Below are 27,819 nucleotides of genomic sequence, written 5' to 3'. Positions count from 1 at the left end.
TAAAAAATTTTAAAAAGTTCCCATGCTGTCCTGCCCATAAACAAAATGACTGTCCTAGTCCTTGCCTAGCTACTGAGTCCACTTAAACCTCTGTATAAAATGATAGTGGCCATTACTTACTTTACATGAAATTTATAAGAATGAAGTGCCTCTGAAGTGCTTTAAATCCTTTAATCCTTGTGTTATGTCGTTACTTTAATAGTAAATAATGGCACTGGGCTTTGAGGAGAATCTGGCTGACTTTAGCAGTGAAAAAATTTAAAGCTTTATCCCCGTATGTTAATAAACGGTGGCGATGATGGTGGTGGTGATGATGGTGATGACCCTATTAGGTTGCAAATGATAGAAACCCAACTCAAACTGGGTTAAGCAACAAAGAAACTTTGTTTTGGTTGAAGAACAGAGAAATCCGAAGATCAGGTTTCCTTCAGGTTGGAATTCGAATGATGTCTCTCTTCCTTCATCCCTCAGTTCTGTTATCTTCGCAGTTGCTTCATTTGTGAGAGGCTGCTTCTATGTGAGTGGCCCCTCTTCACGACAGGATAACTCATGTCTGTGGCCACTAATCCCAGTAGGAAGTGAGCATCTGCTTCTTTAAAATAGGATTAAGGTCTAAGGATTGAATCTCATTGGGTCACCTTCTGTCCTGTACCCACACTTGACCCAATCAAGTCTGGAGTCAGTTAACTTTCTAGGTAGTTTAATGATGTTTTAAATATAAAATAGTCTAAATTGATATGTGTTTCTAAAGATTTACGTTCGTCTTTGGCTAGTGTTCTTTACATAAATTAAAGGAAACATTAAAAGCATTTTAGTGGAATTAAAAGTATATGTGGGTAGTAGGAAATCAACCCACCCAAAGTTTATGGATTGAGAGGGGTTAGAGGTAATTCCTCAAGAGAAAATTGTAGAACTTTTTGCCAGAATAGGGAGGAATAGATGCTGTTCGGGCAGAAACAGCAGGTGTCTGCCACGATGTCTGGCTAATATTGTCATTACACTTACCCGCGTTAGTAATTTTCTACAAATTCTTCTGTTGTGATGACATATCCAGTGACATTCAGAGTCAGATCTTGTAAATCACTTGTCAATAATACTTGGAAAAGTTGTTTTAAACTCTCAATGGCAGAGTTCAGCCAGTGAAAGGTGAATGGCAACACGGTAGCAGAAGCAGCAAAAACCCAGGTCTTCGCCTGTGGGTATAGGAGTAAAAGACCAGAAGAAGCTGTCAGTTACTGAGCACCCGCTCTGTGCTGGGCACTAGGCTATGTGCTGTCTCACTGATCCTCCCAGTGATCCTGCATGGAGGAATTATTATCCCCAATTGCAGATGAGTAAACCAGAAATGTGAAGAAAGATTTGCAACATCACACACACAGCCAAGAGTGCTCTGACCTCAAAATCAGTCTTCTTTCTAAAATATCAACTCATTTAAACTTGCCTCTGTCCTTCAGGCCTCAAGACAATTGTCAGTGAAGATTCTCACCTGGCAATAGCCTTTTTATAATAAAAATCTTCGGAGTGTATATATACTCTTCTTCAGTGAGAATAGTGAATATAGTTCTAAGCAGTTCAGAAAATTTAGTTCTAGGCGGTCATTCATAGTTCAAAGTAAACTATGTTTTCTTTTTTAAAAAAATACGTTTAGCCATTTTTGGTATCATTGAATACAGATGTATGTTTGTCCCCTGAGTGTCTGAGTGTTGTAAAATGTTGCTTTTTTACAGAAAGAATACAAGAAAGATCTGGAATCAAAAATTAAAGGGAAGGGAATGCAAGTTGGCACTGACACCCTTGGAATTCAGCATGCCAAAAGAGCTTCTGAGATAGCTAGTGAGGTTAGTAGAGTGAGTGATGCAGACCTTGAGACTCGTACAAATCATAATAACAAACTGATTAGTACATGACATTTTCCAAAGCTTTCTGTGACTAGTTTAACAGTTTGGAATGGAAACCATCTGCAGTCATCATGCTTACTGGGAAAATTTACAGTTTCTGCTTTGCTCATTAACTTCAAGTATATCAAAGAAAACTTGGGGAAAGGCATTTTAATAGAACACACACACAGACACACACACACACACACACACACACACACACACACCTGCTCACTTTATTCCGTAATACAAATCTCACGTTAATTTTAAACTATGATAAATATTTTCATACCATTTTTTCTTGAAGGATGGATCGTGTGCTACTTGGCATATCTGCATTTCCAACTTGGTGAGCAGAACTTGAAAATCACACATCGAGACTATAAGATGGCAATCATGCCATTTCTGTGTGATTTGGTTGCATGTTCTCAAAATATCCTCTGTTGTTGACCTCATCAACACGTCTGAAATTTCTGTAGGGTCAGCAATTTTGGGTTGAGGTTCATTCATCTAACGCCGTTTTCTTCTTCATGTAACACATGAACAACAGGATATTAATTTAGAAGTTTTGTCTTAGATGCTATGACATGATAGATACAAGATAACAAAGTTGTAGCAGTCAGAAGGAAATGTGTATTTTTCGAAGGAAATTCCCCAGAATCAGTTCCACATCTCTTGAATTCCCCTAGAAATTTTGAAAATGTAACAGGGCCACTGGAGCAGAGAGTATTTGGGAAGAGATGACTTAGAAGAAGAATACATAAAGAGAAAGTTGGGGTACAGGTTAAGGGGTGCAGCTCACTTACCTCAAGGCTGGCTAGGGTGAGGCTTCAGTTGGGTTACTGGGAGAGCTACGATGTGACAAGTGCAGTTAGGAAGAGCTGGCTTAGGACTGAGTCCCACCCAGGAAATCTGGAGGTTGAGAGGTAGCTGATTAACTGCCGGCGGAGTTACTGCTGTGTTGGGATCTGCTTCCATCCCCAGGGTTAGGTACTGGCCAGGGGAATGGAATAGCCATAACTGACTTAGTCAAAGAAACTAGGGATGCCAGAGAATTCTTGACCCATAGGGATTCCATTTAGAAATGGTGGGGGTGGGTGGGAGGATGCATGCTGAACAGGCACTTGAAAACCTTCTTTGACTCTGCCCTTAATTCTGTCATCCCCCTGAGACCATTGTTACGAATTTGCTGTAGAGCCTTCCAGGTCCATTTTTATTTGTATATAGGTAACTATACACTTGTGCACACAGAGACTTAAAAAAACCTTAAATAAATACCATGTACTTTGTGCTTGCTTTTCTCACTAAATATTACGGACCCTTTTCCATGTTACTTCACATAGTTCTCCTTCATTCTTATAGAAAAATTGTATTCTATAACGTGGATGTGAATATGCAACCATTTACATCTAATGTTGCATAGGCACGACCACATGTAAATGGCGTTTAAGTGCATTGTAACAGGGACTCAACATTACACGCCGAAAACCCTTAATTTTTCCCTGGGTCTGCTTCCCTCTTCCACCCTCTTCTTAGCAAATGGTGTCAGTGAAATCCCAGAAGTCACTTTGATTTCTCTTGTCAGCAAGTTTCATTGACTCCAGCCCCATAATGACTTCTAGATCCATCTACTCTCCCCCACCCTCGTCCAAGCTACCATCTCTATCACCTGGATCATTACAGTAGCTTCCTAACCAGAATTTTGCTTCCATCACTGACCTCTCAGTACCCATTCTCTACCCAGCAGCCAGAACAATCCTGGAAGAATTAAGTCATGTGATTCCTCCCACTGAAAACTCTCCAGTGGCTTCCGGTCATGGGCAGCATGGGCGCCATACTCCTTCCCCTGGGTTTTGCATGGTTGGCTCTTTCTCGTGCTCTCTCTCGTCATTCACTTCTTAGATTTATTAGTACTTTCTTATGGTGGCCTCCTTGAGCTTCTGAGTAGCTAAGTACCCAGTAACTATCAAATCACTACTTAACAATTTTCTGCTGTTTTTGTTATTATGAGGAGAGTGTGACATCCAGTATTAGTTAAGGTCCTGGACTGGAGTGTGGGAGTGGGGTGGGGAATTTGGAGCTGTAGAAGAGTTTTTCCAAATCACCCTCATGGGGCTGAGACTTGAAGCCGAAATAAAGCATACTTCCTCTGGAGAAAAGAATGTGGGAAGAATAGAGATTTTGCATTTCACACTTTTACCTAAAACCTTCTGTGACGTCTTCCTTTTATGAGAAGTTGGAGTGCTGCATCTTTCCTTAGTATATGGTGATACGTTATTCAGCGATATGCTGGTTTAGATTTCTCTGAGTATCTTGGGACTGTACACAGTTGACACTTGAACCACACGGGGGGTTAACCCACATGTAATTTATGGTCTCCCCTATGTATCTGTGGTTCCTCTGCACCCGCTGATTGATCCAACCACAGACCAGGTAGGACTGTGGTATTTACTATTGAAAACTATCCATGTATAAGTGAACCTGCGCAGTTCAAACCCATGTTGTTCATGGCTCAGACTTACTAGGAAAATGGTGCATTTTTGTTGAGAGCCTATGGGAAAAACAGGCCTAGGGGAGTCAGCTGTACTGTGGTTACAGGTAGCTTAAACCAATTTTGGTGAGGCTATTGTTTGTAATCCGGAGGTCTCATTTGCATGTAATTATAACCATGTCCCAGTTTGCCCAAATGACAGGCTCTCAGATCCTTTTCAACCAGACTTAGGGACTTTGCTGTAGCTCAGTGTTTATTTTTTCAGGTAAAGTCAATGTGCTGTATTATTACACAAATGACGTCTAATATTCAAACCTTCCTGTACCTGTGGGCTTGACCATGTGACTTTCTTTAGCCACTGGGTCATTAACACATTTGACTCAGGCTCTAAAAGCATGTGTGCATTGGGACTTGCTTGGAACCTAGATGTCATCATGTTTTTCTTTTAAGTTTTCTAAGTTTTCGGGTATTTTATTATGCATCAATATTAACTGATGTGATTAGCGTCCTATGTAGTCTATTTATGTGCTTTTGAATGCTTTTAGATTTGAAAGTTCATATCGGAAAATTAGATGACATACTTCTACCATGAGACTTTGGTGGCAAAATCTATGATCAGTACCTTAGTTTCTACATATATTGCCCTTCAAATGAGGTGTTTTGCTTTCGGGCCTAAAGAGGCTGGCTAAAAACAGAGCTTTTTACAGACATAGTAATAATTGAATATTATTAGTTTGAAAGTTAAACATTAGTACTTGAACTTTCATTCGAAAAGTGAAACTGAGACTGTAAGTCAGTGAAAATAGGCAGATTTATGGGTAGTAGATGGGGAAAAATATAGTATTTCTCTGAGATTGAGATTTTTGTTTACGACTTCTCTAAATTTAGAACACCACAAATAAGCAAAGCAAAATTTACTTTAGAGCAGGGAATCACAAATCTACAGTATGTCAACATAATAGAAAATAACTGTTTTTGAAAGAATTTAATAGGAGGTAATCAATAGTTTTTTTCCTTTTAATATAATTTTCATTGATGAAAAACATACAGAAAAATGTACAATTATAAGAGTACAGCTTGCTGAATTTTATAATCAGTTTTAGAATGTGACAAGAGTCTCTTAAGACAGTTGTGTCTGTGTACTTATGACATTTTATTATAAGTAACAGGTAATCCACCTCAAGCTGGCTCAAAAAAGCAGATAACTTATCGTTCTTGTAACCAAACAGTAGAGGAATTCTTGGGTGTGGCTTGATCTAGGACTCAAACAGTGTGATTCCCTTTCATTTTCTATCTTTCTGCTCTCAGGCAGGCTTTTTTCTCCTGTTTGCAAAGAGACATCTGGCAGATCCTAGGGCTACAGACTTCTCCATTCATGTCCAGAAGGAAAGAGAAAGTCTCTTGATACCTTGTGTGGAAAAAGAAATGTACCTATCCTTGAACGGATCATGAAGGGCCAGGGGTGGGCTATAACGATTTACTTAAGCCCAATGGGGCCCTTGGATGGCGGCCAGTCTCAGCCAAGCTGGGGGCTTAGAACAGGAAGCAGTGAGTTGCCCAGTGGCAAATCAAGGAGCTAATGAAGGAAAAAGAGGAGTGGGATTCCAGGGAAGCAACCAGCAATTATTCACTACAGAACAAGACCTGACAATTTTATACTCACATTTTATTGATATTCATCAACTGAGTTATATATTAACCAATAATTTATCAATTTTACCATATTAAAATATAAAACATTTTCCTTCAGCTCACTCTGTTTTCTTTTTTAAGTCAGGTTAGTAGAGAAAACCTCCTGATTCCTTGTGAATACCTCACTCCAAGTTGTGTTCTTGCCACAAATTAAAAATCTTTGTTGTTTCCTAGAAATAAAAGACAAAAAGGTCCGACTTATTTCTAAAAGCCATGATCTTGATGTCAAAAATGACATCGAGTTTTTCAACACAGATTTTCAAATTATTGTAAAGCCCTAATTGCAGGTTTTATTTTCTGCAGAAAGATTATAAAAGAGATCTGGAGACTGAAATTAGAGGGAAAGGCATGCAGGTGAGCACAGGTACCCTCGATATCCAGAGAGCTAAGAAAGCATCTGAAATGGCCAGCCAGGTAAGAAACTAATGGCACACACAGTTTAAAACAAACATATCGAATTGCATACAGGAAAAGTATAAGTGGTGTTTCCATATGTGTGGCATTGAGATTGAAACACATAAATATCTACATTGCTATGGAAGGCCATGCAAAGCTCTGAAGATTGTTTTCTGTTCTTCTAGAAAGAATATAAGAAAGACTTAGAAAATGAAATTAAAGGGAAAGGAATGCAAGTGAGCATGGATATCCCGGATATGCTTCGAGCCAAGAGGGCATCTGAAATCTATAGCCAGGTTGGTAGAGAATGAAGATGCTTAGGATAATGTATTCTAATATCCAGTCACCTTGTGCTGTGTGTGTCTCTGTGATTGGTGTCTTTTTGAGGGCTTTCTATTCAAAGTCAATGCACTCTATTATAAAGGAACCATTGACCAGACCTGATTACCTCATTAATGAAAGGGACAACTGCTGTAGATTCAGTTCAACAGACATTATTGAGTGTCAGAGCGCCCGTGTTGGGGCCCTCTGTTTTGGGTCCAAGGGCATTTTGACCTTTTTAATTTCCATTTTTTGACTCTATTGTGAACTTGGCTCTAATGCTTATACTACAGAAAAAAATTACAAACAATTTGTCTTTTATCCATTTCATCATGAATGTTTTAATTAAAATAATCAACTTCAACTGAAACTGAGTGAATAAAACTGTACTAGGTGAAATTGAATATTAACTAAAATTTAATGGAAGAACTAAGTTGTCTTGATAAAATTTAATTTGCCAGGTACACCCGTAACATATCCTCTAGAAAACTGGATGTGAGAGAAATAATGACCACAAAAGAAAGTTTATTGGAAGAAGAAAGTTAATCAGATAAAATCTGATTTGGGCAAAAATATTCATTAGTGAATAATTTCTTTGTTAGAAAATTTGTTACAAAAAGAATGAATCCTAATGGAAAAATAGTAAAGGGAATGAAAAAAATAAAATGGTTAAAGAAAAATGATGAAGGAATTGAATTTGGTTAATGGGGTTTGTGTTGAAATAATTTTTAACCGAATTTGACAAAATTTGTCAAAATTCTGGTTGACATGAGCAAAGAGTCTAAACATTCACTGGTTCAAAATGAGACTGTTACAGAACTCAGCTTCGGCGGCTTGTCACTCAAGGATCCAATACTGGGCTTCCCTGGTGGCGCAGTGGTTGAGAGTCCGCCTGCCGATGCAGGGGACACGGGTTCGTGCCCCGGTCCGGGAAGATCCCACATGCCGCGGAGCGGCTGGGCCCGTGAGCCATGGCCGCTGAGCCTGCGCGTCGGAGCCTGTGCTCCGCAACGGGAGAGGCCACACAGTGAGAGGCCCGCGTACCGCAAAAAAAAAAAAAAAAGAGTAAAAGCTTCCCATAGGAAGTGATGCCTGAGCTGTTGGAATTCCTGCTTTAACTTAACAGTGTTGATTTTTTGAGTATGATAAGGGTACATCTGATTTAAGGAATTTTAGTTATTTGGGATACAATGGAATACTTAAAACGGTATAATGATGCTGTGGTGCATTTCAACATGAACAGGAATTACCTTTCCTAACAAGCATCCGTATGCCATGCAGTTACCTTCCCTGACTTTGGAGCCAGAGCGCCTGGGTTTAAATCCTGGTTCTGACACTTCTTAGCTAATCCCTAAATTTCCCCATCTGTAAGAGTGGACAATAATAGTATCTGCTTGTGGGGTTAATTAAAGGAGTTAATGTGTGTTAAGCATTTAGGACAATACCTAATACTATGTAAATGCTGGCACTAGTAGAAGGTATTGCCCAGGATGTATCAGAGCTCAGAGTACATTTTTTTTTTTTAAGATGTTGGGGGTAGGAGTTTATTAATTAATTAATTTATTTTTGCTATGTTGGGTCTTCGTTTCTGTGCGAGGGCTTTCTCTAGTTGTGGCAAGCGGGGGCCAGTCTTCATCGCGGTGCGCGGGCCTCTCACTATCGCGGCCTCTCTTGTTGCAGAGCACAGGCTCCAGACGCGCAGGCTCAGTAGTTGTGGCTCACGGGCCTAGTTGCTCCGCGGCATGTGGGATCCTCCCAGACCAGGGCATGAACCCGTGTCCCCTGCATTAGCAGGCAGATTCTCCACCACTGCGCCACCAGGGAAGCCCTCAGAGTACATTTAGTAGAAAGAAAATTGAGATTTCAGTCTCCACTACAAAATACTAGTACCTTTCTCTTAATCAAATGTATCTTTATCTGAAGTAGGAAGCAAAACATAAATCCAGAAGCATGAAAACAAGTAAGCGAAGAGAGTCAGGTTACTGGTAGGAGTTCTAAGGGCTACTTTGAACAGGAACTGGGACTGCTCCTGAGAGAGTAGGTTCTAGGCTTAGGAATGCTATCAAGGTCAAGCCCTCCCAGGGCGTTTGAATAGTCTGGGTTGGGAGGCATTGCCTGAGTGGAGGTGAATGTGATTTCCTAGACTGTTTGCCTACTCTGTTTGCATATGCTTTTATGTTTACTATGGCATAAGCACATCAACAACTGCTTTGAATCCTAAGGTATAATTTAGAGCCAGGTGGTATATAATAGAATTGGGAAAAGTAGTACCATTTTCTTTGTCTCTGTCTCTCTTGTACATGTGCACACAGAGTTTCAGATTCACGTTCACGGTTTATAATTTTAGAAAAAGTATAAAGATGAGGCAGAGAAGATGCTTTCTAGCTATTCTACTGTGGCAGATACTCCTGAAATCCAGAGAATTAAGACAACTCAACAAAACATTAGTGCCGTGAGTAGTCATTATTTCTTTTCAGTTGCCACCTTGAAATTATGTTTTGTAAGGAGGGCCTTTTTCCCTCATTGTCTGATTTTTGGCTGCATTGCTAGAATTTTCTGTCAAATGTATATCTTTCCTTCTTTAAAATAATAAGAATACCAAATGTTCTTACAACTTATAATTTATCGTGATTGTTGTAGCATTACAAATTCATATCTCCTTCTTTGGTACAAGCAACTGCTATTTTTAACTGAATTTTAAAATTTCACTCAAGAAAGAGAGCTTAATCTTCCACACAGGTTTTACTTTGAAGATGAAAATAGTCATATGCAGTGATTTCCTTCCTGGTCATTGATTATTTACATTGATAATATACTTAGGGGTTTAGCAGTTTGTAACCAGTTCCTAAACTTTCATAGTTTTGTTCTGAGGCATAGGAATTTTGTCGGCACCATTCATTAAGATATTGGGCTTCTATTTAAGGGATATATAAACTTGAATTCTAAAATAAAAATGGATGGTACAGCTAATATTTTAATGTAGAATGAACTCATTTAGTAGTTAGGCAAATGTGTTATTAAAAATATAAATTCTATTATTTCTGAAGATTTCTGGAGTATTTCCTACTTCTAGTAAATTGGCAAGCTCTCAACCCTCCAGGTATGCTGCTCAGGTACCTTTAGGGTCTTCACAGGCAGGCGGTGCTGAGAAATGGAGAAGTCTTGCTGGAGGAGTCGATGAGGGAGAAGGGCAGTGTGGCTCTTATCTCCTGTGATTCCACGGTCTCCCAGATTTCTAGCTTTTGCAGGGGAACATCTCTCATGTCCTGCTCGCCTGACCCCCACTGGTCCTGGTGGTTCCAGGGCCCCCCTCTCCCCACCCCGACTCACACACACTCACAGGACCCGCGGGTTAACAAATATCAAGAGAGGGAGTAGTTCTGTCCTCGTATGACTTCCTTATAATTATTCTAGTTTTCTGTAGGACACTTCGTTTTTTCTTTTGCTTTGTGTTTGAAAGGGGTGGATATTGGTAAGGATGGGAAGGTCTAAGGAATAAGTGGAAAGATAAGGAAAATAGGCTGACTTAGGGTTGATGTTGAAGATAGAGCTAATGTTTTCTTTGAAGAGAACGAGAGCATCTTTGCTCTCATTTGGAGAATAGCAGTTGCTTAAAACTTCATGCTGGTTTTGAATTAAATGGTAACTGCTTAGTGAGCTTTTTTAATATGTCCTTTGATTTTTCTCAAATACACATGTGATATGTATTTGTATTTGAGAAGGAAACTCTAGTTTGCCGATTTATATTCTCAGATCAAGCCTTGTAAGTTACCAAGCATACCCTAGAACAGGTAGTAGAGGTTTACTGTAATATTGTGGAATACAAAACCAAAGTTTTGCATTTATTCTCATAATGGATTATTTAATTGATTAACGTGACATTGGTTCTCATAAATAGAAGCTGTATTCACATTACTTTAAAATCTGAGAAATTTTCTTTTTCAAGAATCAGATCTCTAGGACTTGAATTCTAATAAGCTTATAGTTATTCTTTTCCTTCTCTTATAATGAAGGTACTTTATAAGAAAGAAGTAGGAGCTGGCACAGCAGTAAAAGATACTCCAGAGATTGAACGAGTGAAGAAAAATCAGCAGAATATTAGTTCAGTAAGTTCTCTATAGCATTTTTTTAAATATAAATTTATTTTTACTTTTGGCTGTATTGGGTCATTGTTGCTGTGCGCTGGCTTTCTCTACATTGCGGTGAGCAGGGGCTACTCTTCAATGCGGTGCACGGGCTTCTCATTGCGGTGGCTTCTCATTGCGGTGGCTTCTCTTGTTGCGGAGCATGGGCTCTAGGTGCGCAGGCTTCAGTAGTTGTGGCATGTGAGCTCAGTAGTTGTGCTTGCAGGCTCTTGAGTGCAGGCTTCAGTAGTTGTGGCGCACGGGCTTAGTTGCTCCGCGGCATGTGGGATCTTCCCGGACCAGGGCTCGAACTCATGTCCCTTGCATTGGCAGGCAGATTCTTAACCGCTGCGCCACCATGGAAGCCCCCAGTTCTCTATAGCATTAATCATCCTTTCCAAAAGCAAACATAAGCTAGATAAATGTTTTTGGTTCTTTACTAAACTGGCTGCCTTTTTTTCTTCACTTTGTTGAAGCACTATTTCATCAAATATCAAAGGTCTAACTTTCAGAAGGAAACTGTAGCCTTGTTCCCCTTGAACCTAAAGCAGTATTTCATCTTGATATATCATAGGGCATAAGAGATAGATCACTTTAATAGTACAGTAATGAAATCTAGGATTAGATTTCACCCTTTTGAACAGAATTTTAAGTGTATTAAATTTTTCAGAGAAAGGATACATTTCTATACCTTTCCACAACTTGGAGGAAAGAAATTTTACCCTGACAGAATGATTAAAGGCCCTAGAACATTCATTTGGTGGCTTAAGAGAAGGTTTCAAAGAGGCCCCATTCGCCTTCTGCTTCTTCCAATTTCCAGCAAAGGAAAGCACACACCTTCACTATAATTTTGTAAAATAAATTACCTGCTTCCCCACCCCCAGTTCCCTTTGAGCTTGGGGGAAGGGTAGAGGAGGTGTTTAATGTTATGGATTAAAAACTTCTTCATTCAGTGCTTGACATTTACAATGGATAATTGCTATCCTTACCAATAGGCATATTTGGTAATAGTTGTTATACAGTCATTCCTTGGTATCCATGGGCGTTGGTTCCAGGAGCCCCACCAACCCACACTCACACACACTCATACACATTCATACCAAAATCTGCAGATGCTCAACTGCCTTACTGTTGGCCCTCCATATCCACTGTTTCACACTGAGGAAGTGAAGGGCCTACTGTATTTAGCTTCTTGCTGAGGAACTCAGTAGGGTTCTTTCCTTGCTTGCCCTTGCCTGACCTTTCTCTTCACCTTCACCCTTAGAGGCAGAGTTTTCTTGAAGTCATCCAAGTAGAACTGCCTTGATTAAACTCCTCTGTCAGGAACTCTGACGGTTACCTGGCATCTTAGAATATGTGTGCACTGGCATTTGTGGAGACAGAGTAGGAGAGGCAAGGTAATGCTGTGGTAAACAGACTTCAAAATGAACTTACAAAAAATCTGCAGAATCCTAGTGCACTAAAATCCCTGTAGCATGAATGGAGCTGTGCACGAAAATCCCTGTAGCATGAATGAAGCTGTGCACGAAAATCCCTGTAGCATGAATGGAGCTGTGCACGAAAATCCCTGTAGCATGAATGGAGCTGTGCACGAAAATCCCTGTAGCATGAATGAAGCTGTGCACGAAAATCCCTGTAGCATGAATGAAGCTGTGCACGAAAATCCCTGTAGCATGAATGAAGCTGTGCACGAAAATCCCTGTAGCATGAATGGAGCTATCTCCTGAGGAAAGCATAAGGAGGAGGACCTGACGGTGAGGATTCCGATCCGCCACGGCGAGAGCCTGTGTCAGGCAACGCTAGAGTCTGGTGGAGAAATTCGTTCGGCTGAGAAATGTAAAACGGTTGTTTCCTTCACTTCCAAATGATAATATTTGAAATGTACCCATCAGTGTACTGGTGTATATAATGTTATAAACGTTCTGTACTGTGCAGTTCTATTGCCTACAGTGAAATGACTGGTTGGAGTCGTATGAAAAACAGAAATGTTCATCTTTAATCATGTTTAGCTTCTCACCCGAGGAAAATCACAGGAAGTAGTACAGTCTATCATTTCGTCTCCCAGCATCCCACTGCCCCTTCTAGCAAACAATAGTAGTTCTGTATCTCTATGAGGTTGGGCCCTAAACTCCTGCTTAGTATTCAAATGGAAAGTTGCCCTTTCAAGATTAGCTAGATCTGTCAAACCAAGGTAGGACTCTTTAACATTTAAAGATCTCGACATTTTCCACCTCCAGAGTAAAAGTCTTTGGGCTATTAGCTTTCTCTGTTAAGAACTACTTTTGAATCTTAGTTAGAGCTAGTCTGTCTCAATGTACTCTCCATTTAACTGTTCTGGATCTGGCCTAATATTGACGTTGTTACTCATATCTCACATTAAATGTACAGATGCTAAGATATAGATGATCGCAAAGATATTTAGGTATCGTTTCTTTATGACTGTCAGTGTGGATTTCAGCTTTAATCATTTTAAACATTACCAAATGATTTCTAAAAGACGTTTTATGTAGATTTAAGTCTTGGCTAAATGTCAACATATGCGTCTTAAGTCTAGCCCATGTTTCCGTACATATATGTGTGTGTCCTTTTTCTCGAATCCAATCTTCCATGAATTTTACACATATTAAAATACCACCTGATACGATAGCATCACTAATCATTTCGTAAATTTAAAGAGCTTGTCCCAGGCATAACTGTGTGTTGGCATTATCATTTGTCTGGTTGATCTTCCTCTAAATAGACTTGAACGAGGAGCTTTTGATTGAAGCAAATGCCGGGATGTAGGCGGGCTTTACATAACATGATTGTGTGGGTAGAAGACACTTCCTGACTTTCTGCCACTGGCCCATCTATAGCAATCAGCACTCAGTGGCCTCTGTTTGTAGTGCATTTCCCTCCACCTTCCCCTTTCTCTTCTTTTATTTTTTTCTTATTCTGGATCATTTGGGTACTCTCGGTCAGATACACAGTGTTTCCAAGACTTTGTAGCTAACTCAGTTTGACTTTTGCCTTTAAATACATGGTGAATTTCAATTAACATGTTAATAAATAGAAACTGCTTTTCAAATAGAAAATAATAAGTTATTATATTAAGATAATTTCCAAGGTTTTTGGTGCATCTGCCTGATGATAAAATTTATTTTCACAAGCAATATATGCTTATTTTAATTGAAAAACCTCTTCAGGGCTTCCCTGGTGGCGCAGTGGTTGAGAATCCGCCTGCCGATGCAGGGGACACGGGTTCGTGCCCCGGTCCGGGAAGATCCCACATGCCGCGGAGCGGCTGGGCCCGTGAGCCATGGCCGCTGGGCCTGTGCGTCTGGAGCCTGTGCTCCGCAATGGGAGAGGCCACAACAGTGAGAGGCCCGCGTACCGCAAAAAAACAAAACAAAAAAAACAAACAGAAAAAAACCTCTTCAGTGATGGATAGGTGAATGGATATGGGTTTCTTTGTACTTCAGGATAAAGGAATCCTGAAAGCACCAGATGAAATAAAAATTTGTGTTCCCACTGAAGGAAAATTAATATTGGAATTAAAAATCCAACTATGCAGTAGTTACAAATGAAGAATTCTTAACTATTTTTTAAGCCTTGTGTTGAATAAAACTTACATTTTAAAAAATAAATCATGCAGGTAAAATACAAGGAAGAGATGAACCATGGAACAGCCATTTCTGATCCACCAGAGCTCAAGAGAGTTAAAGAAAACCAGAAGAACATCAGCAATGTGTGATCATCTTCCTTTTAAGTATTGTTTTCTGTGCGCATGACACTTGTCCGGGTGAAGTACCACTACGATGAATACCATTGTAGGAGGGCCAGTTCCTGAAAGGTGGAGATAAGATTTCACACATATTTATGTTGGGGTATCATTACACCAAGCATGTGTATTTGCTTATTAAAGAACATGGTATCGAATGCCTACTCTGTTCTTGTTCTTGGGGGCATTCAGAGATGAGGCTAAGGTCTTAGGGGCTGTGTGTATTCTCAGGGTCTCTAGGAGAAGCAGCTGTGGCAGTAAATAAAGGTTGTGCATTAAGTGCTGTAACAATAATTAATATTTACTGAGTGTTTACTACGCTTTTTGAGTTCTTTACATGCAAGATCTCATTTAATATTAAGTAATAATACTGTTTTCAAAGTGCTGGGGAAATGCAGAGAAGGAAGGCTATGTCAGTGAGAGAGAGGAAGACCCTTGGAGAAAGAGTAACTTTTGAGGTAGATCTTGAGGAATTGATAAAAGTTTGGGGTGGATTTCGTGAGAAAGGGCCCTCCTGGCAGTGCCAACTGAATGTGTTCAGGATCCAAGATCTGTTCAAAGAGGGGAAGGTTTAGTGTGATGGGTACTCGGGGCGGAAGATGGCAGGAGAAAGGCGGTGGAGAGAGAAATCATAATTCAGGCCATGAGGAGGCTGTTGGCAGTGCCAGTGCCCCGACATGGTGATTCAGATGCACACGGTGGCTGCTGCCGCTCTGGCCTTGACTTAGGGATTAACTTGTTTTAATGTGTCCTTTTTTAAAAAATTATTTTATATTGGAGTATAGTTGATTTACAGTGTTGTGTTAGTTTCTGCTGTACAGCAAAGTGAATCAGTTATACATATGCATATATGCATATGTATATATGCATATCTATGTATAGATATGCATATACATATATGCATATCTATATATGCATGTATAGATATGCATGCATATGTATAGATGTGCATATCTAAAAAGATTCTTTTTTAGATTCTGTTCCCATATAGGTCATTACAGAGTATTGAGTAGAGTTCCCTGTGCTATACAGTAGGTTCTTATTAGGTATCTATTCTATATATAGTAGTGTGTATATGTCAATCCCAATCTCCCGATTTATCCCTCCCCCCATTTCCCCTTTGGTAACCATAAGTTTGTTTTCTACATCTCTGACTCTATTTCTGTTTTGTAAATAGGTTCATTTGTACCGTGTTTTTAGATTCCACATATAAGCGATATCATATGATATTTGTCTTTCTCTGTCTGACTTACTTCACTCAGTATGGCCTAGAGATTGTCATAATGTGTCCCTTTTTCTAAAAGAAGGGTTACTAGTTTTCAATTTATCACAGAAACATAACACTCCCTTAAAATAACTATTTGAAAATAATAATGAGTTAATTTAATAAGAAAATACTATAAATCACAGCACAGGTGATATCTGGCATGTCATATGGGAAGTGGTGTGTACATGGTGGAAGTTTGGATAACACTGGAGTAGTGGAGAAGAATGTGGGCCCTGGACTGTTGGTTTGATCCCAGCTTCAGGCCCTACCTGCTGTATAACCTTCATAAGCTACCAACCCCTCTCCAAGCCTCAGTTTCCTCATCTATAAAACAGAGACTAGAATATTAAGTGAGATATTGCCTGTAAAGACTCAGCATGTTTGTGAGTGGATGAATGCAATCCATAAAGAATCTCCGTATCAAATTTATGTCCCCAAACTTATATCCACTAGAAATGGGCTACAACAGTTTCTCAACATCAGTAATGCTGTTCAACAATTTTTTCTCCTCTGAACTCAGCCCAGAGTAATCTTTCTTTGTATCCTGCCATCAATAGAGATTACACTGGACCTTTCCTCACTTCAGGCAGTTATCCGACACAGAATCTGCCTAAACTCTCAAACTGCATACCACGGCACAGAGAAAGAAATCACACTGGCAGGGACCTGACCCTTTCTCATTTATTTTCCAGGCTTATTAAATACCTGTTCGCTTGCACATGCACTGCTGAGGGTGTACATCTCAAGTCCATTTTATCTGCAGGCCCTGTAGGCCTTGTGATGTCTTACAAAAAAAAAAAAAATTCTCTAACACTAAATTTAAACTCCAAAAAATCATTAAGACTGTCCCCGTGGAGTTCCTTATAATGGGATTTTTTAACCTCTAGTTTTCCTTTTACCTGTCAAAAATTCATTTGATGGACATGTCATTCTATCTGTCTGTGTTGGATCCTCATTTATTTCCTGGGGTGTTGTGGCATTGCCAAGAAAGCTGACCACAAACGTTGGGTCTGATCCCCCAGCTAAGAAAGCGCACCTCTATGCAGTCAGTCAGAAATATCTCCGTAATGCTAGCCAGAGCATGGGCTTCTAATGTTGGAACTTGGTAAAGGAAGAAACTTTGAGGTTCAGGGTTTCTTTACATAGTGACAGCCACTCAGTGAGGTGCAGGCATAGGACTGGCATAACCCTCGTTTCTAATGATAAGAGTGCAGAATTTTAATTTTCAAATATAAAACGGTCATTTGGCAATGGTGCTTTAGTGCTGTAAGCTCACAGAAGGGATCATTTATCATTGCCGATAAGATCGAACTCAGAGAGGCCACCACTAAATTATGCGGTTTGCAGAATAACAACCCAAGGTAGAATTCAAAACATTTGGGCAAGAAAAAGCTTAGATCTGGGATCACTGTGATGACGAAGTCTTTTAGCAAAGCATATTTCACTCTAAAATCCTAGTGAAGATTTTAGCTAATGAATGCTCTGTCACTGTGTAACGTTTCTTTTAGTCAGTTGCAGTGTGCTAGCTCACACTTGCTTCCCATAATCCCACACTGTTTTGCGCTTGTCTCTCAGCTCCGGTACAAAGAGCAATGTTACACAGCAACTCCAGTGAGCACGACGCCAGAGATAGAGAGAGTGAGGAAAAACCAGGAGCAGCTGAGCACGGCAAGTTGTTTCTGTTTCTTCTTATATTTTACCGAACAGTATATATTTTTATTCTTTACAACGCCTTCTGAAAAGCATTAGACCCTCTACATCTTGGCCGCTTCTTCTCCACAGTCACATATTGAGGGGCTGGGACAGTAGACCTCTCGTGTGAGTCCAGAAAATTGGGGACTGTCTTGCTGTCCTTCAGTCCTGCTTGTTTATTCCAGAAATCTTCATTAGGCAACGTGCCAGGCATTATCCTGGTCACTGGTACACAAAGATGGATAAGACCTCATAGTTGGTAAATCTCTAAAACTACACGCAGATTTAAAGAATAGTATCATGGGTCTGTTGTCAGTCTGAGAAAACAGATTGTCTATTGGCATAAGGCAAAAGAAGACCTGGCTTGACTGGGGTTCTAAGACATAATGTCAGGGCAGGGAACCTTATAAATAAAGCAGAAAACATTATCCAATCAGTCAGCAATCTATTGCTAATAAAGGAATGGTAGTTAGCAATCATGAGGTTCCTCTAATGTGGACCCTGTGCTAAATGCTTTATATAAATCCATGAGGTTGGCACGATTTACTCTCCTGGTTTGTAGGTGTGCGAAACTAAGGCTTGAGGAGTTAGAGAACACGCTGGGAACCCACGGTTTGTGACAGCAGGGCTGGGATTTGAACCCAGGCCTCCCTGAATTCAGAAATCTCTTTCAGATGTGTCCCCCAATAGTTATTTTTCCCATTCTTTCACCCTTTTTTGGAACTTTTACCATTATAAACAGTAACCTTCTCCTAAAACGGGTAATTTTGAGAGACTTTAAAATTTAAGAGTGAGTTCAGGCTGATGACTGCTTCATCCTTACACGATCCCTGATGATGGTAGGAGTGAGGAATCTGCAGCTCCTTTTGAAGGTGGAGGCTCCAGGGTCAGAATGGGAGTAGAGCCAGCTTCCCAGGCTGCCGTGGCTACTTCACTATAGTTCTCTTGTAATGATTTCATTACAGTGTTTTCCCCTTATATTTCCATTACATGTAGTTGTGGCATTTGCAATTAGTTTTGGTATTGAACAGCAATATACTTATTTAAAAAAATCACTTTTAAGAAGCACAACAACACTTCGTGCTTGCTAAGTTAGAAGAATCAGAATCCAGGTGCATTTGAACTGAAAGGTTGACACGGGTCTACTCTGGAAAAACATGTTTAAAAATTAGGGTTAATCTTGAGGCTCATCCTCTGTTGCTATTTGGGTGGAGACCATTCTACTGTTTGTTAAAAGTCTTATTTCTCCTCCATAGGTAAAATACAGAGGAGAGATTAAACAGGCAACGGCAATTTCTGATCCACCAGAGCTGAAGAGGGTTAAAGAAAACCAGAAGAACCTCAGCAATGTGTGATCTTAGTAACTTTTTTCTTACAAGAGCAAACATATTGTCAACGTGTCAGTGAAGGGGTCGTGTTTACAAAGTTTTCATGACCTGGAGTTGATACTCTGCTCTCAATTGACTGCCAATTTATTGGAAAGGTTTCAAGGTCTTAGGTATTGTGGGTCCAGCCAGGCATTCCCTGCTAGAGTTCCCAGGGACTACAGTGTGATTTTTGTTTGCAGGTTACTGTGCATCCCTCCTTTCTGGTCTTCCTTCATGCTTGTGGTTTCTGTGGTGCCCCAAAGGCTTACAGTGGCAGCTTCGGGCATCTTGGCCCTACAAATACGTTTTCCCAGTCCCTTTCCTACATATATATACATATTCTCGTTCTGTAGCCTTTCCGGCCCTGACTCCCACTCCCAGCTGTTGTCACTTTATTTTTGGATGATGCTGGGGGAAAATTATAAAGTGTGCCTGGCTGAATAGGTCACATGGGACAGGTCCATTCGGGGGGCACTTGTTGAGGGGCTGTCAGTGTTTACTCAGACACCAACTCCTGTCCTGCTCTGACTCCTTTGTGTTATGTAATCCGTGGATGCAGTTCACTGAGAGAATCCTTTTTTGCAGTCATTAACATATAAATTGGGTTCTTTGGAAGAGGAAATTTGGAGATCTATTAGATTCAAAGAAATCTTTTATTCTTCAAGCCTTTAAAGTCCTTTTGACCAGATTACAAAAGAAAGGCAGTTTCCTGTTTGGCACTTTCCCTGACAACTATATTTTGGAGAAGTAGATGCTCACTTTTTCCCAATATATTCAGAGTCACAGTTGATGTAACTCTGTTACTCTCAAAAGGGAACATGATTCTGGAGAAGGAGGGATGGAGCAGTGGGAAGAATGCTGGCCTCATGGATGACTCTGGTTACTACTCAGGCATCCTGGCAGAAGTTCTGCCACAGTTAATTACTAAAGCCATAATAGTATAGCAGCATTCTATATAGGTAAGAGTACCTTAAAGTAATATCCATGAAGACTTTTCATATCATACTCCTTTGTGTTAAAATGCTTATTACAGCTTTACCGAAGGTATGCCCATATAATGAGTACATTAATAGTGATTTCATTCACAGTGATTCACTGCTATGGGATGAATTAAAATAGAATGATTTAAGATGCAAGCATTTTAAATATGACTAAACCTCCGATAGCATCCTTTTTTTTTTCATCGCTTCCTTTCCTTGGCTAGCTCTTTAAAATAAGTACAACGAGACTCTTATTTAGGTGAATTGATTCACAGTGCTCTGCTTTTTGTTTTCTGAAATGACAGGTTTATTATAAAGGTCAGCCTGGAAGAGCTACGGCTTTAAGTATAACTCCTGAAATGGAAAGAGTAAAGAAGAATCAAGAAAATATTAGTTCGGCAAGTTGTTTTATTCACTTGGGGCTATCGCAAAGGACATGTCCTGTATATTATTTACTTGCAAACCTGTTTCCTCCTTGTGAAAATAAAATCGATTTCCAAGAAACCTTTGTAATATATGCAATAAGTCCATGTATTATTTCAGATGACTTCCAAAAGCTGCCACTGTCTAACTTTATATTATCCTGCAACTCTTTGTTGATATTTCCAGATGTGACCAACACTTACATTTAAAGTCTTGTTTTAAACTGTATTATGTTCATTTAAACAATGATTCGTGTTATTTTAGCCAGTGTCTTTGAAAGTAGTAAAGTCTTTGGTGTGTAAGTTAAACAATTGTTATTTTACAGATGTATTCCATTGAATGTGGATTGTTAAATCCTCTCTGCAAAACAAAATAAGAAATGACTCATTACTCCAAAGTAAGGATTTAGAGGGGAAAAAAAATCTTTAAATATATTTAACACAGAATTCAGTTACTCATTAAACTCCCTTGGTGCACATCGGTGTCTTATTCGGGGAGTGTGCTTTCTCTTAGGAAATACCAGGGCTTCCGTTCTGAATGCACATATGCCCTCGGGTCTGCAATAATTGGTATCCTAATCTTATACATAATCAGCTTCGCAAATAGCAGTGTGCTGATGGTCAGATGTCAAAAAGAGCTTTATGCCTAGGAATCAGCATTTAGGCTTTACAATGCACAGCTCTCTAGTGGTATTTCTGTCCAGAGATGCTGATTGTATTCAACATAAACTGCCTTTAAGTGGGGGCTGCTTAGAGGGAACCTAAATCTGTTACTTATTGATTCTTGTCGTCTGCAGTGGGCAAATAAAAGGAAATAGAGGGATGTTCCGTATGCATTCTTTCAGTGTTATGGTGGGAAATCGGGAAATAGAGAAATGGAAAAATAAATTTCGGTTCCATTTAGCTTTGGATTTTCCCTGTTTAAGTGTGATAACCACTTTTACTGACACATTGTTAGTGGATGTTGGGCACTCACACATTTGTTTTCAGTTGGTAGAGAGATTTAGGTCATCTTGGCTGCAGCCTTTAAAGGAGACCATCTCAAGAGTAAAATTTTAAGATTGTTACTCTAGAACGAAATGTAATTCACCAAACAAGTTACCTGGGAAGTAATTCACGATACGTTGTATATGTTTCACTCACTTGGGAAGCTTGAAAAAGTTATGTAATTTTTTTTCAATTATAATTGTCTTATTTTTAAGTATGTTCTACTATTTACTTTGCAGGTAAAATATACCCAGGACCAGAGACAGATGAAAGGTAGACCAAGTCTGATTTTAGATACACCTGGTCTCAGACATGTCAAAGAAGCTCAAAATCATATTTCAATGGTAGGGTCCAACCAGGTCCTCCATCTGTGACTAAAACATACTAAGGAATGGTGCCACCCAATGCACTGATGGCGTTGTTCACCATTAATCTGGATAACTAACAAAGCATGGAAAGGCCGATGGGCCCGTCCTTTGGGGGGAGCTTTCTAATCACACTGAAATGTAATGAAAATATTTAGTCTAATAAAATAATTTTTCTCAGTGACTTTTTGGGTGTGTTTTTTATTTCTAACGTGACTACTGTAAATGTATTTTATGAAAGATATTTGGTTGGACTTCTCTTCAGTTCATTTTAAGGTTGAGTTTGGTGTGTTTAAATGTTTAAAGAATATAAAAATATGTATTTTTTAAGAACAGTTTCATGAGATGTATTTTATATACCATAAAGTTCACCCATTTAAAGTATACAATTCAGTGGTTTCTAGTATAATTTACAGAGTTGAACAACCATCACCCTAATCCAATTTCAGAACATGAAAAACATGTTTTGAAATATATATATGTTTTTGTAATTATATACAAAAATATATATATATAATTATCGGTAACTCTCAATCTAATTTTAAATAATATGGTTTTCTTGAATAATTGTGTAGAAATACCTTATCATTTTATTGCATACTAAAGTTTAAGAGATAGGATATTAATTTATACCTAAGTGAGTTCGTTTTAGGAAGTAACCAGGATTTTAAAAATATATCTTTTTAACACTTCTTACTGATATACAGGTTTGTATATTAAAAGAGCTGCTAACCGTAATGATGAAAAACATTGTGAAAATGTCGGCTTGATTTCTGATGCTAGGAAACGGAAGTTTCAGACATTATTTTTGGAATAATCGGAAAAGATACATCTATGTAGAAAATAGGTGCAGCTGGTACAGTGACAACTGTCGTTATATCAAAATTTTGTGAGTTGTGTAACAATCAGGAAATTTCAGTTTGAGTTAATATGGTTTTTCCCTTTTTCAGGTGAAATATCATGAAGATTTTGAGAAGACAAAGGGAAGGGGCTTTACTCCTGTTGTGGATGACCCCGTGACAGAGCGAGTGAGGAAGAACACCCAGGTCGTCAGCGATGCTGCCTATAAAGGTGTCCATCCTCACATCGTGGAGATGGACAGGAGACCTGGAATCATCGTTGGTAAGCTGACGGGCCTGCTTGGCAAGTCTGCACAGTCAAAAAGATCGTGCTTGCCCTGGCTTTAAAATTCGCTTCCTTATTCATCGGACTCCTCCTCAAATGCTTGAGGTGGTGCCCAGGTGAAAGTGGACCACAGGTAATATTGTTTGACACCATGTTGGATGGGATTCATGGCCTTTGCCAGGTATCATTGCAAATCCATTCTGTTGTTGGACGTCCTCTGTCTTTAATAACCTTCTGGTCTTAAGAGTGTTCCTACTTGTTATGCAAAGAAGCCCAGATACCAGACATGGGTGATAATGAAGGATGAGCAATTTTTTTGTTTCCCTTTAGCTTATGTACTGTATAATTGTACTGCAGACATTGTCTGCATGGGTGACATAACAGAAGTAATCCCATTTACGTCCTTTTACCGCAAATAGACATGCCAGAGAGATTCTGATGATTTCCGCAATATGAATAGCTTATATATTTTTTAATATTATCTCTGAACTGGGAGAATCGAGAGCTGTCTGAAAGTCTCACAAATCAGAGAGGAAGGAACCTCTCGTCCTGCTGTTCCTTCTTGTCAGCCTGGGAAAATCTTAGGAACATAGTGTTGAATGGTGACAGAGCAAGGCTTATACTAAAATCTAAGGCAGGGCTAGAAAGGAAAGTTACTAATTTTTCAATTTGTTCAACATTTGTGTCTGTTGTAGGGGGAGAAGTTTTTGATTTTTATTTTGTTTTCTTAGACTAAAACCTTTTAGTTGCTTCTTATGAATTACTCACATGTCCTTAATCAGGAGTTTTAACCCAGCGTTTTACCTGTTTCAGTGTGTGGAGAGCACGAGTGGTGAGGGTTCAGGGATGCAGGGAGTTGTCTGGCGTGCACGTGTGTTGGGTGATGATTCACAGGCTCCCCATGGAAGGTCAGCGAACTAGGCAACTTAAATTTGATCACAAAGTTTTCTTAGCAAATCCAGTGAGTGTGAATATCCCTTTGTTCTCTGAAGTAGGCTGCACAGTGGGTTTGCCTATTACATGCTTGCTTTTTGCATACGCCCCTTTTCAGACTTTTGCTTGACTCTCTTGGGTGCTGACTTTTTTTTATTCATTCTTGATTTGTTGATTTCTTCCTTTGGTAAAAGACCTCAAAGTTTGGCGCACAGATCCTGGCTCCATCTTCGACATTGATCCCCTGGAAGACAATATTCAGTCTAGAAGTCTACATATGCTCTCTGGTACTGCTTACATTTTGAGTTCCTCCCCATTTACGTGGTTTTGTCCTCAAAGTGAAGCTACTGTGAGCTGTGGAGGTTCATTGTGCCGTTTGTGTAGTGTAAATTTTTAAGTTTGGGATTTGAAAAACTGACAGAGTTGCTGTGCTATTTAATCATTTATGAAAACAAAACTTGCCAAAGGGCTTTTTAATATATCCTAGATTAGTTTGTTCTAGATTTATTTGAAAGGTGTCTAGAGCTTACTTACATCTCCTTTTTATTAGTGAACATGATTTTAGAGGTTTTCTGGGCTTTCATATGCAGCCATTTGGACTGCACTAAACTGCTAAGACATAAAGGAGATTTGTTTCATGAAAAACACAACATTTTAAAGGTAGAGTTCTTTAATTTAAAGACTTCTTTAATTTAAAGAATTCTATGTAAAACAGTGGGGAGATTTTCTATATAGTATCATAAATGTCTTAAAATAGATTTTCAAGTATCCTTAAAATTTATCTCTGGGTTTTTAGAAAGTGCAAAATCTGTAGTTTACCTAGGAAGTTTATTTGGCTTTTAACTTAGACTGCATGTTTACAATTAAAAGCAAAACCCAAATGGTTCGGATGTTTGGGTATAGTGATAGCATGGGTTGACTTTTCAGACTTTCAGACCACATTTAGCAAACCGAAGATTTGACAGTTATGCAAGTATTTTAAAAATATAAATAGATATATCATTTAGGTCTTGCTCTGCCCCCTGATTTCTAACTCCACGTTTAATTGCCGACATTAACAAAATTGAAAGCCCAAGGCAAAGTAGCGATTCTAATATTTGTATAGTTAATTTGATCCACGTAATCAGCCAAATTGTATTTAATTTTCTAAAAATAAAGGCAACAGATGCTGTATCCTTGGTGATATTTGAAAAGAATTATTTATAACCAAACCTTTTGTTTGATAGAAGTTTACTAGTTTGCCAGTGTTTTCTTAGTTCTTGTCAATTTCCCATCCCTCATCTCTCCTTTAAAATTGAGACAAAAAAGGAGTATAAATGATCATTAAGTCATTTATATAGTTGATGCAGTGTGTGCTGAAGTTTGGGAATAGGTGACTAGAATTTCTAATACCTGAGCTTTGGGATTGTAATTTAATAAGGGATTCTTTTTCTTCCTTGTTACATTTTTAAGTAATTTTTTTGTTTCCTTTGTTCTTCAAGTCACTTCATCACAAGTATGAATATTTTCCCTCCAATATAGAAAAGGCGAATCATTATAGGAGACAACGGTCTCGATCTCATTCGAGCAGTACTTTTGGTACAGGTCTGGGAGATGACAAATCAGAAATATCCGAGATTTACCCTAGCTTTTCGTGCTGCAGTGAGGTAACAAGACCGTCTGATGAAGGAGGTATCAGACGTTAACCACTCTCAGAAATTTTTTTTAATGTGCCACAAGCATGTCTTTAACAAATTTGTCACTTTCGCTCAAGCGTTTGGCCTGGGTGTATCTGAACATTTTAAATTATGTTTAGAAAGTTGAGTCTTTTTTTTTCTTTAACTACTAATTTGCATTTTTGCATGCTTGTTTTTCCTGTCTTACTTCACTGTTTTTGCTACAAATGGATCTTTAATGACGACAGCGTCTTGGGATCTGCTACGTGAGTTTGTTTCACAGGAGTTGTATGTGATGAATATACACAGCCAGAGTGGAAACTTGAGTTCTACGGAGTTCGTATCTGATTTCCATTAAGGAAAATCAATCTTACGGTTATATTTGAGTGGCTAAGAGGTTGCTATGAATTTGTGTGTTTAAATATTGATATATAGCTGCAGACAGAGTTAGATCTTGCCAAAAAGAAGTGGGGTATGTACTTGGGATATGAGATTTTTTTCAATGGAAAATACTGTTGATTGTTAATAATCTTCTCTGTATTTTATATAACCATACTTTTCCTCTACCTTCTCCTGTTTTCTGCATCCAAGCTGGAGGGTTAGGTCTAGAAATTGGTTGTTGAAATTGTTTTGGATGTTAACTACTCCTTCTGATAAAGTGGTTGTTAAAGGTTGAGACTGAGGTATAGCTACGGTTTAGTGACATGGGGAGGGAGAGAGTAGCGAGCACAGAAGAACAAAAGGAAAACGGAATTTCCTTTTCAGCCAAAGTCCATAGGGCTGAAATCCCTGAGGCAGGAGATTTTGAAGTTGAGCAGTTTAACATCTTGGGGGAAAATGTAATGGGACTGAGGACCTGATGAAACTATGAAATCTTTTGTAGTTGAGTAATTGTTTTTTGCATTCATAGGAAAGCACCTATGAGAATAAAATCAGTTATAGTCAATATGTCTTAAATTATACATTCAGACTGGCCCTACCTTGGTAGAAAAGTTTTTCTTTTCTTAAATTTCAGATTTGTTGAGGTATAATTGACATATAAAATTGTAAGGTATTTAAAGTGTACATCGTGGTGCTTTGATATATGTGTACGTTGTGAAAAGATGTCCCCCCACCTAGTTAGTTAACACATCCATTACCTCACGGATTTATCTTTTTTCTTCTTTTTTTTCTTTTTTTTTGGCAAGAACACTTAAGTTCTACTCTGTCAGCAAATTTCATCTATACAATACAGTGTTATCAACTATAGTCACTGTGTTATTCTTTAGATCCTTGGACCTTATTCACTGTATAGCTGAAAATTTGTACCCTTTTACCAATCTCTCCCTACCTCCCGCACCCCCAACCTCTGGCAACTACTACAGACATGTGTCTGCTTATCTAACAAAGGATTCAGTAACTTTTTTTTTTTGGACTTAGGGTTGTTGATTTCTCCCTTCAGTGGCTCTAGAGGTACAGAATAATGTTGATGCCTGATGAGATAAATAAAACCCAAAGCAAATACGAGAACAGATTTCGATCAACCTTAGTTAACTTTACTCAGCTCAGTGTACTGGAGCTGATGTCTCTCGCAAAGGCGACGCACCTTAGTGTTTGCTTCGTCAGGGACCCTTTTACTTCACGTCTGTACACACAAACAAGGCATTCATTCACTTATTCACCAAATGTTTGAGTGCTCTTTGTACACCAGCCAAGAGCTCGATCTGGCAATGCATACAGCATTGAGCAGCAGAGATATGCATCTGCTCTAAGGCGCTTGGAGTCTGGGGCGGGGGACCCTGACATTGAGCAGATACTTACCCAAGTAATATATAATTATGGACTGAGTAAGTGCTCTGAGGGGAGGCCATGGGGGCCACAAAGGTGGGGGGGACTCCATCTGGCTTCAATGTCAAGGAAGCCTTCCCCAGGGAAGGAAGATTTAAGCTGAGATGTGAATGCTAAATGGAAGTTAACTAGGCCAAGGGGGCTTTGGGAAAATAATGTTTCTCCTTGAGAGAACAGAGCACAGAAGTGGTGCATCAAAGAGAAATTCAAATGGAGGCATCGAGCAGGCAGTCAGAGTCCACAGGAGGAGGCTGCACTGCAGATAAATGCAGAAGTCATCACCTGTGTCCGTGATCAGGTCTTGGATGAATCTACGCAGAGAAGGAGAATTTGAGACCCCTCTGGCAGGTTCCCCAGCTCCTTCCACGCCAGGTTCGCGCGTCTCCAATTCCACTGGCTCCTCTAAGGCTGCATTCTAAAAACCTACTGCTGTTGGTTTATCTCCCCTTTCTCCTCTCAAGCCACCACTCCTTTTCTTCCTAAGTATTTCTAGCAAGAGGACGCTACGCTATGCCAAACTGCATAAGAAAAGTCTCCA

The 27,819-nt window shown here is 39.3% G+C and overlaps 1 protein-coding gene across 4 annotated transcripts in view; it reads left to right on the top strand.

Moving 5' to 3' along the window:
- The window catches only part of NEBL (nebulette), a gene marked incomplete at its 5' end in the record, with an annotated part of 331,363 nt that overhangs the window by 282,560 nt on the left and 20,984 nt on the right, over nucleotides 1–27,819 (top strand). The window contains 13 exons of one of the 4 annotated variants that reach the window (XM_082854895.1): nucleotides 1,728–1,838; nucleotides 6,364–6,474; nucleotides 6,642–6,752; nucleotides 9,125–9,229; nucleotides 10,791–10,883; nucleotides 14,536–14,628; nucleotides 17,504–17,596; nucleotides 18,877–18,969; nucleotides 20,273–20,365; nucleotides 21,616–21,720; nucleotides 22,692–22,863; nucleotides 23,994–24,086; nucleotides 25,321–25,470. In XM_082854895.1, the coding sequence (XP_082711021.1) occupies nucleotides 1,728–1,838; nucleotides 6,364–6,474; nucleotides 6,642–6,752; nucleotides 9,125–9,229; nucleotides 10,791–10,883; nucleotides 14,536–14,628; nucleotides 17,504–17,596; nucleotides 18,877–18,969; nucleotides 20,273–20,365; nucleotides 21,616–21,720; nucleotides 22,692–22,863; nucleotides 23,994–24,086; nucleotides 25,321–25,470 (1,423 nt within the window). The remainder of the gene's footprint in view (nucleotides 1–1,727; nucleotides 1,839–6,363; nucleotides 6,475–6,641; nucleotides 6,753–9,124; nucleotides 9,230–10,790; nucleotides 10,884–14,535; nucleotides 14,629–17,503; nucleotides 17,597–18,876; nucleotides 18,970–20,272; nucleotides 20,366–21,615; nucleotides 21,721–22,691; nucleotides 22,864–23,993; nucleotides 24,087–25,320; nucleotides 25,471–27,819) is intronic. The other 3 variants (XM_082854896.1, XM_082854897.1, XM_082854898.1) reach the window with 3 other exon arrangements.

The sequence above is a fragment of the Leucopleurus acutus genome, assembly GCF_964270905.1.
Source record: "Leucopleurus acutus genome assembly, chromosome: 1".
Classification (NCBI taxonomy): Eukaryota; Metazoa; Chordata; class Mammalia; order Artiodactyla; family Delphinidae; genus Leucopleurus; species Leucopleurus acutus.
This window is presented reverse-complemented; position numbering and strand designations above follow the sequence as displayed.